The 9,371-nt window shown below is 59.0% G+C and overlaps 2 protein-coding genes across 2 annotated transcripts in view; both read left to right on the plus strand.

The window, feature by feature from the left end:
- Nucleotides 1-236, plus strand: part of LOC109529773 (interleukin-17F-like) — a 2,685-nt gene extending 2,449 nt beyond the window's left edge. Inside the window, exon 4 of the mRNA XM_019893205.1 lies at nucleotides 1-236. Coding sequence (XP_019748764.1) covers nucleotides 1-174 — 174 coding nt within the window. The 3' untranslated portion in view covers nucleotides 175-236.
- Nucleotides 237-1,746: 1,510 nt separating this feature from the next.
- Nucleotides 1,747-7,160, plus strand: gpn1 (GPN-loop GTPase 1). The gene is made up of 13 exons (XM_019893265.1): nucleotides 1,747-1,930; nucleotides 2,810-2,903; nucleotides 2,980-3,086; nucleotides 3,210-3,247; nucleotides 3,335-3,413; nucleotides 3,493-3,587; nucleotides 3,679-3,724; nucleotides 4,085-4,231; nucleotides 4,303-4,385; nucleotides 4,961-5,000; nucleotides 5,069-5,159; nucleotides 6,161-6,262; nucleotides 6,788-7,160. Exons 1-13 carry the CDS (start codon nucleotides 1,796-1,798, stop codon nucleotides 6,895-6,897), a joined length of 1,167 nt encoding a protein of 388 aa, XP_019748824.1. The 5' UTR covers nucleotides 1,747-1,795; the 3' UTR covers nucleotides 6,898-7,160.
- The last annotated feature ends 2,211 nt before the right edge of the window (nucleotides 7,161-9,371 follow it).

Here is a 9,371-nt window from a genome sequence, read left to right on the forward strand (position 1 = left end):
GACCTGAGGCTCAGGTCGCGGCCCATCCTGCGGCAGGTCCTGCTGCTGCGCCGCCTCAAGTCGTCCGCCGGCGCCCCGCCGCAGGGGCAGCGCTACCGCTTGGAGCCCCGCCTCGTCGCCGTCGGCTGCACGTGCGTCAGGGATCAGCGGCCCTGGCGGCCGCCGCGGCTCTGACGGCGCTTTTCGGATGACCTTGAATCTCCTTTGTGAATAAAGATTGAACGGGGGAAACTCGACTCCTTGGTGTCGTTGGCCAAAAGACCGGGGCGCGTCGAGGACCGAGGTCAGGGCTCACCGAGCTCCATTCCCAGTTTCACACACACTGTTCTCAAATCCGTTTTCGTTTCTTTTGCCAAAAAACGGGACGACCGATGATGAACGAGATCGGGAGTTCTCACGCCGGGAAACGGACCGATAGGCAACGCTTTGGTGACATTTTCAAATCAAATGATGACGTTTGCACCATTCCTCGAAAAACAATCTTCTTTTTTTTGGGGGGGGGGGTGAGCTCCAATTTGAAACAGGCCCGCGGGCGACCAGTGTGTTCCTTGGGAGTGGGTTGGGGAGGGGCACGTTCCTGACCCAGAGAGTTCCCTCCCGAAAACGTTCAATGTGGTCGCCGGAGACGTCCGAAGTTCTCCAAAGCGGGTTTTGAGGCGAGGAACCGCGTCGGTAGCCTTTGTTTGTTTGTACTGAAGCTGACTTAATTTTTGCCCGGATGTCAAGGACAGGAGATTTGGAACTTGGGAAAGTTGAGAATTTTAGCCACGTCAAAATCCCCTTTTTCCCAGGAGGGTCGGGGGCGGGTGGGGGCTTCTCCCGTCCGACTTTGGGCAGTAGGTGGCCGACACCCTGAATCTGCAATGACCTTGGGCGTCGAGGCGTTCAAAAAGAAAGAAAGAAAGAGGGTGCACGAAAGCAGATGGCGCAAGTCAGGAGACGCGTCGGGCGGGCAACGTACGCAAGCAACCGACAGAAGAGACCGGAGGCGGCAAAGTTGGCCAACGTGGAAGAGGGAAGCCAGCTCCAAGTCAGGATCGTGCTTTGGATTGAAGGGAAGACAGTAACGCGCGGTTGGCAAGAAAGACGGACGGAGAAGAGGTGAAGCTTAAGATATCCTTGATTTGTCCCACACTGGGGACATTGACAGTCTACGGCAGCAAGATTGTGAAGAAAAACAAAGTGTTTGCGTTCACAAAATCAATGTGACAGTTTCAATGTACGCCGTTCGATGAAGTCGGGTGGGCGGTTGTGCCACTGGTTTAGTCGTCTGACTCGGTTCGCGCTTTGTATCAATTGGTGGCGCTAATGCCGCAATTGTAATTGTTTGCCGACCCCCGTGAAATTCTACCGGAAGAAGAAGAAGAAGAAGAAGAAGAAGAAGAAGAAGAAGAAGAAGAAGAAGAAGAAGAAGAAGAAGAAGAAGAAGAAGAAGAAGAAGAAGAAGAAGAAGAAGAAGAAGAAGAAGAAGAAGAAGAAGAAGAAGAAGAAGAAGAAGAAGAAGAAGAAGAAGAAGAAGAAGAAGAAGAAGAAGAAGAAGAAGAAGAAGAAGAAGAAGAAGAAGAAGAAGAAGAAGAAGAAGAAGAAGAAGAAGAAGAAGAAGAAGAAGAAGAAGAAGAAGAAGAAGAAGAAGAAGAAGAAGAAGAAGAAGAATAGGAAGAAGAAGAAGAAGAAGAAGAAGAAGAAGAAGAAGAAGAAGAAGAAGAAGAAGAAGAAGAAGAAGAAGAAGAAGAAGAAGAAGAAGAAGAAGAAGAAGAAGAAGAAGAAGAAGAAGAAGAAGAAGAAGCGGAGAACAATGGCGGCGCCCGGTGCGACGCGCGACGTCTTGTCGGATGTTGAGAAGAATCTCGCGGAGGAGAAGGACGGGAGGAAAGCCGTGTGTTTGCTCGTGCTCGGCATGGCCGGATCCGGAAAGACGACCTTCGTTCAGGTAGCGCTCCAAAGAAATGGAGCAAATCTTCTCAGCGCATTTAGCTCGGCGATGCTAACAGCCCGGCTCGCCAACGTCGTCCGTCCGACAAGGTCTCGCGAACAACCGAACCCGCCGAGTCGGCCTCACTGCGACCGACCGGGACGCTATCCGGATGAGAGCGCGGAACGTTTTTCATTCGCTTTCTTTCTTTCTTTCTTTCTTACTTGATCTGGCGAAATGGCCACTTTGCGACGTGACGTCACAGCGCGCAAAGGCGTTCGCGGCGCTGCGAAACCTCGGCGGGGTGGCCGCGAGGGCTCGGTCGCCCACTCCGCCTTTCTTTCTCACGCGAAAACCTCAGCGGTGATCTTTTTCGTTTTTCGTTTGCGTCGTCGGGTCCTTCCCGGCTCAAGAACGGCTTGAACGCAGCCCAAGAAAGGCAAAATGGCCTCCCCAAAAAACGCTTCACCAATACTGTAAGTATCACGAGACGAAATGTGAAAAAAGACGACGTGAATCTTCTGATGTTGCAAAGAGACAGCAGGGCCGGCACCGGCCAGAAGGAGCCCGGCCCGCTACTCGGCATGAAAAGAGATGGCGCTTTCAAAAAAAAAAAGGTCGCCCCGTCCGACGTCGCTCCCTCCCGCCCGCGGGCTGTCGCCCAACGACTGAAATAGCTTTTCCGATGGCTTTTCCATCCGGTGAAAAGAAGCCATTTTTGTTTTTCGAAACGTCAACAGCGACGTATCGCACGTACGCGCCGGCGCGGGTCATTTGGGTCAAGTTAACCCCGGGGGCGAACGACTTTGTCTCGGACGGCCGTGACGGAAATATCGCCCGGCGGCGGCCCCCGCCGGGTTCCCGGTTCAACGCTGCCCCGTCTGGCGGATTCCGCAGAGGCTGACGGCTCACCTTCGCAGCCTCCAAAGTCCTCCTTACGTCATCAACCTGGACCCCGCCGTCCGCGACCTTCCCTTCCCCGCCAATATCGGTAAGGCCGCGCCCGTCGCCGCGCGCCGCTCTCCGCTCGCTAAGCGGCCGCCTCCCTTCGACGTCCGTCCCGGCAGACATTCGGGACACGGTCAACTACAAAGAGGTGATGAAGCAGTACGGCCTGGGACCCAACGGCGCCATCGTCACCTCGCTCAACCTGTTTGCCACGCGCTTTGATCAGGTGACTCGCGCTCCTTCGGCACCGCCTTTGCAAGTTCACAACTGTCTAAGAGAAAAGAAGCTCCATTCGTCCCGCGCCGGGGAAATCGGATTGAAAAGGCCAACTCGTGGGGGTGCCTTTCAGGTGATGCACTTCATCGAGAAGAAGCGGCACGATCACAGGTCAGTCGGCGGATGGGACGAGGAAACGCGGCGTCGACCTTTGGCCTTTCTCGGCTTGATCTCGAGCCCCTCGGCGCGCCTCCGCAGGTACGTCCTGATCGACACGCCGGGCCAGATCGAAGTGTTCACGTGGTCGGCGTCCGGCAGCATCATCACGGAAGCTCTGGTGCGTCCGTCGCCGGCCGCCCTCGGGCCGCTCGCTCGCAATCCTCGCCGGCGCTTGACGCGCCCTTTGTGCCCGGCAGGCGTCGTCCTTCCCCTGCGTGGTGGTCTACGTCATGGACACGTCTCGCAGCGTCAGCCCCGTCACCTTCATGTCCAACATGCTGTACGCCTGCAGGTCGGGAAAGCCGTCTCTGTCGCCGCCGCCGCCGCCGCCTCGCCTGGCCGCCGTTCGGGACGTCGTCGGATGTCCGCCCTTGTCTTTGCAGCATCCTCTACAAGACCAAGCTCCCCTTCATCGTGCTCATGAACAAAGTGAGTCGCGTCTCGGATCCTCCTTTGCGGCGGGGCCCTCGGGCCGCGTCCGGCCGACGGCGAAGCCCGCCGTCGGGGTCGACGAGCCGCGTTTGTCGCTTTCACTTTCTCGGATTTCAAAGCGGGCCTTTCACTCGCCGTTGATGGCGCGTGCGTCGGCGGGCCCGGCCCGCTCCCGCCAATAGCGGGCGTCGGCCGGCCCGCCCGTCCTGAAAAGTGCCGCCGGACGGCGCGCGGTTCTTTGCCTTTCCCGTTTCTTGGTTTTCTCACCGTGAGTTTCGAGAAATCGGCGGTGAGAAAGGCGCGGTCGGAAAGCGCCTTTCGCGACGGCGTCCTGACGGAGGCGTGCGCGTCTTGCAGACGGACATCATCGGGGAAAGCTTCGCCGTGGAGTGGATGAACGACTTTGAGGCTTTCCAGGACGCCCTGAACCAGGAGAGATCCTACGTCAGCAACCTGACGCGCTCCATGAGTCTGGTCCTGGACCGCTTCTACTCCGACCTCAGGGTAAGCCGGCCGGCCGGGCGGGCCTCCTTGGGCGGCGGCGGCCGGGCTGACTCGGCGCTCGTCGCTCGCAGGTGGTGGGCGCGTCGTCGGTGACGGGCGCCGGCTTGGACCAGCTGCTGGCGAAGGTGCGGGAGGCGGCCGACGAGTACGAGCGGTGAGAATCTTCCAAAGTCTCACCGGCGTTGAAAGTCGGAGGGAGCCGACCATCGCCCGGGTGGACGGCACCATGAACGGCGGCGGCCCCGGCTCCAAAGTTGACCAAAGGGCACTCGCGCCGACGGAAGGCGGACGGATGCAAAGGTTTTCCCGGCCGGCCGGCCGCGCCAAAAGCCCCGTTGAGCGAGCGCTCCGACGTGCGTGCCGCGGGCAAGGGAAAAGAATGAAGTCCCGGGCCCGGTCGTCCGAGCCTTGGCGATAGGGAAGGAACAAAATTGCCTCCGCGCTTGAGGCCGGCCGGCCATCCCGCAGTCGAGACGCGACGGGCGGCCCTTTGCGCCCGCGCTTCTTTTGGAGACGGCTCGTCGGAAACCTTTGCCCCGCCCCTTTCAGGCGCCGCTCAAGCCGAAAAAGATGGCGGCCGGCACCGCGGCCGTTCCTTTCTCCGCCCGCCCGTTGCGTCGGCTCCCCCGACCCGGGTCAAAGGAGTCGACTTTGCCGGCGCGGTCCGGTTCTTTCTGTCGCTTCTCCTTCCTCCGACAAGAATTTGCCATTTGTGCTCTTGCCGCTCAGGGATTATCGGCCGGAATACGAGCGACTTCGCAAGCGGCTGGTGAGTGTTTGCGCGTGCGCCCGCCAAAGAGTCCCGCCTGTGTTTCTCGCCCCTCCCCCGTCCCGCAGCTGGAGGCCGAAAGCGGGAAACGCCGAGAGCAGCTGGAGCGACTCGGCAGGGACCTCGGCGCCGTCCGCATGACCACCGATTCGGGCGCAGGTGGGGGCGCTTCGGCCGGCTTCTCTCGTCATTTTTTCTTTTGGAGAAAGCCAAAGTGACCTGCGCCTTCCCCGTCGAAAGCTCCAGCTCGGACCTTCCCGGGCGGGGCCTCCGGACGGCAACGTTTACCCCCGCTTCCGAGCGGATGAGGTGATGCCGGCGAGCGCGACGCCTTTGCCAAACTTTGGCGGCGTCAAAGGACCCAGGCGGTCCCCTCGCGGAGCCAAACGCTCCGACCGCTGGCTTTCAGCGAGAGGCGGCTCCGCCGTTTGGCTTTTGAACCCGGCGTGGCACCGTCCCGCCGAATCTCACTCCGCGCTTTACGGAGAGAGGGATCCCTCGCTTGTCGCGCTCGACGGCTGAAAAGGGGCCCTTTGCTCAGCCCTCGGAATGTTTGCGGAAGTGCGCGCGGGTCCCCGCGTGCTTGAAAGATGCCAACGGCGATCGCACTCGGCACATTTGAGACCACGGCGGTACGCGCGTGTGCGTCTCCAACGCACCATTGAACCTCGAAAGCTTCTGGGCTCGGAAACATTTGTCGGCGTTGCCTTCCGAGTCTTGCGTTGGGGGCGCGGAAGGCGCGAGCTATCCCCGCGTGGCCGATGATAACGAGGATCGATGAGAGCGGCGCGGCTCCGTTCGCCGTGCCGTGCCGTGCCGTGCCGTGCCGTGCCGTGCCGTGCCGCTATTTTGGGTGAAAACCGATCGCCCGCTTTTGCCCCCCCGCCCCCGTTCTCACGGCGCGCCACGGAGACCGCGGCGACCGAGCGACACTCATCTGAGTTGCTTTTCAGAGAGGAGACGGGCTTGTCGCGCCTAACCCTGCGCGCTTGATGGGAAAGAAAGGGGAGGGGCAATTCCCTGAAACTCAGGCCGGAGCATTCCGACAGCGGGGATGCAAGAGCAGCTGCGTTCGTTCCTTGTGATTTGCGCGCGCGATTGTGGCCGGAACCCACCGATGGCACCGCGCCGCTTGTTTGATTGTCTTTTTTTTTTCCCAGAAACGGCCAGCGCGGGCGGGCCCAGCGACCTCATCATGACCCGCGGCGCCGAAGACGACGACGACGAGGCAGCGAGCGACACGGATGACGTGGACCGCGGCGGTAAGACGGCGGCCGGCCGGCCTCCGCGTGCGCGTGCGTCTCCTTCCGATCTCCGAGGCGGCGGGCCGCGAGGGTGCGGAGGTGACCTTTTGCTTCCCCGTCCCAAGTGCGCTTCCCCCCCCTCCTCCTCGCCGTCACCCGCCCTCCCGCGGCCTTTCCCCATTCCTGTCCCTTTCGGGCATGCGCCGCCAGCGGGGGCTCGCTTCTCGACGGCTTCCGAAGCTGTCGCGGGATTCGGGCGCAGACGATCCAACGATCGGCGCGCGTCGAAACGGGCGGCGACCCGCTCGTTGCGTTTCCGTGCCCGTCTTGTCATTTTCCGCAGCCCGACGTCTCCGAGGGCCGCAAGAAAAGCCCGGCGGCGACGAAACGCTCGCAGATTCGGCGGCGTGCGACCGTCGAGAGAGGGAGAGGCGGCCCTTTTGCCTTTCTTCTCATTCCGAGCTCGCTTGACGTGGGAGGAACAAAGCCTCCGCGTCGGGCGCTCATAACTCACGGCGGCCTCTCGTCTGCGTTTGTGTTCAGGGGCGGAGGAGAGCAGAGAGAAGGAGGCCTTTGGAAACTTCCTGCGGGAGAGGAGGGAGGCGGCGGCGGAAGGGCCCAATCGCAAGTGCCGCTTACCCCCGGGCCCTTGACGCGGGATGTCCTCAAAGCCCCGCCCCCTCCCCTCCCTTTTTCTTCTCGTGGCCTCTTGGTTCCCAGCTCGCGCGGCGCCCTTTGCCGGGCGGGGGCTCTGCCCGTCGAGCCGGCTTTCTTTTCCGCCGCCCTCATCCGAGCCTCCGATCGAGGCCCAGGGGCCGGCGGCGCCCCTTTTCCACCTGGAACTCGCTCGATCGGAATCATCGACTCCCGACGATTCGGATCGGCCGGGAGCGACGGACGGCGGCCCGCGACGACCCGCGCATCCCATCCAATCGGCGGACGGCGGCTTCCCGCACGCTTCCGACCCCTCGGCGTGACGTCCGGTCGGCGGAGCCGCTCGGTGGGCTCCGCCGACGCCGCTTCTCCCGGTGACGCCGCGGTCCAAAATCGGCCCCCCGAGGCAGACGTGAACGCCGCGCGATGAGGACGTCCTTTTGGCGTGCGCGCCGCGTCTTGAAATCAGGATGCAGATGACAAGGGAACCTTTGGGGCTGTTGGAGCATTTTCATGCGCTTCTTCTTCGCAAACAAACGCGACATTGTAATCTTGGGGGCGGGGCGGGGGGGGGGCATAAGACAAACCTCGGGTTGAAGCCATTTTGCATGAGAGACTTCAATAAAGAACAAGAGGTCAACTCGACTCACCTTCTGAAGGAATGTTTTTTCTTTGAATAAATCCCATTTGGAAGCCGCCCGTTTTTCGAGGAAAACGCTTCTCGGGGCGTTCGCTTAGTCATGATGGACGCTCGCCCGAAAAAACGGCTCCGGCCGGAGGCTCGCGCGTGCCCCGCTCCCAAAGCGCCTGCGGAGGAGGAGACCCCGAGCGAGGCGCGACGAGTCTCTCCTCCAGACTCGCGCCGCGCCTCAACTCGGGCCTCGTTTATCAAAGAGTCGGCAGAACGGCTCCGGAACGCGTCTGCGCCAATGAAACGAGACGCGCGCTCCGCGTGAAACGCGAGGACGGCCGTTTTAGGCGGAGAGAGCTGAGTCGATGAAGCTCGACTGTTCGGAACCGCGACGCCGGGACGTCAAAGAGGGCGGGGAGACGTTTACATCCGATCATTATCCCCCCCCCCCAAAGAAAAGAAAATCAGCCAAAAACAAAACGTGACGCGGACGCCAACGAGAACGGGAGTAGGGAGAGCGAGTTCTCGCACGGCCTTCTTTCGGGGCAGGCCGAGATCCCACGGGATCCCTCGCGTCCGCGCGCCTCTCATCGCACGCGCACACACGGAAAAGATCATTGTCTGGAAAAACAACAAAACCGTTCAAGTGTCCAATTGGTAAATAAAGATCTGAATATCCAACGTCACGAACGCGTCCCTATTTGGACGCATCGCTCGTGTCATTCGGGCCCATGAACACGCCGTGCCATCCCGCTTTTGACGCCGCGATCCACGCGTCCGCTCCGGGCCAAGTTTGAAAGTCAACAAGACGCCGTCCGCCGACCGACGCGGAGATCGCTTCCATTTGATTTGGTGTCACTGAACAGAAGAAGACTCCCCGTGGACATTTTCACTTCCGATTTCAAATGCAAAATTCCATCTCTGCATATCAAATTGATCGTGTTGATTTTTTTTTGGTCACGCGGCTCTCACCCATTTCACCTTTCACTTGCTTCTTGTCGACTTTTAACTTCCATATCGACAACAGCAACTGCAAAAACGCCTCTGAATTTCTGGACCGCCTCAACTTCACTCGACATGTCAACTTCCCCACGCGCACCCACGGTCACACTCTGTCCATCTCTATATCTACATACTGTATATCGATCGATCTATGTATAGATATCTTCATAGATGGCAATTTTCCGCGGAAATCCGCCGTTTTATTTCTTAAATTGATCATTTTTGTGAATCGTCTAAATCCGTTGAGAAAATTTTTAGGGGCGGTCAGGTACCTTATCGTCGAGTTTTCACGAGCTCTCCCGAACAGTCTCTCCGTTTTCCGTTTGTAAACAGCCCTGCGATTGGACGTGTATGAAAGCTTCAACTAATCAGATCACTGAAGGCATGATTTGTTGCGGAAGTCTTGGCTCGATTACATACGGCCCAGCGATTGGTTAACTACAAGCGATTGGACCAATCACATTGCACGTAACACATTGTTTCACCTGATTCATGGCGGCCTGTTCGTCTAGCCAATTCATTGTTCTGGGATCGTTTTGAGCGGAATTCAGAATTTTTTGACGGAAGATCAGGAGTCTTCAATCCTAGTAATTGACTCAAATGTCAAGAATAAATTCCGATGGGACTGGCTTGACAGAAAAGTCACTGTAAAGGTTAAAATTGGTTCCAAGTTCGACAAAGTTAGGGTTAGGGTTTAGGTTAGGGTTAAGGGTTAGGATTAGGGGGTTAGGGGTTAGGGTTAGGTTTAGGGTTTAGGTTAGGGTTAGGGTTTGGGTTAGGGTTAGGGTTAGGGGGTTATTGTTAGGGGTTAGGTTTAGGGTTTAGGTTAGGGTTAGGGTT

The sequence above is a fragment of the Hippocampus comes genome, unplaced genomic scaffold, assembly GCF_001891065.2.
Source record: "Hippocampus comes isolate QL1 unplaced genomic scaffold, H_comes_QL1_v1.1 scaffold378, whole genome shotgun sequence".
NCBI classification, from domain to species: Eukaryota; Metazoa; Chordata; class Actinopteri; order Syngnathiformes; family Syngnathidae; genus Hippocampus; species Hippocampus comes.

Coding starts and splice junctions, on each gene's coding strand:
- gpn1 (XM_019893265.1), top strand. CDS start 1,796: ATGGCGGCGCCCGGTGCGACGCGCGACGTCTTGTCGGATGTTGAGAAG. Junction 2,904..2,979: donor TCCCTTCCCCGCCAATATCG/GTAAGGCCGCGC, acceptor CCGTCCCGGCAG/ACATTCGGGACACGGTCAAC. Junction 4,232..4,302: donor GCTTCTACTCCGACCTCAGG/GTAAGCCGGCCG, acceptor CGTCGCTCGCAG/GTGGTGGGCGCGTCGTCGGT.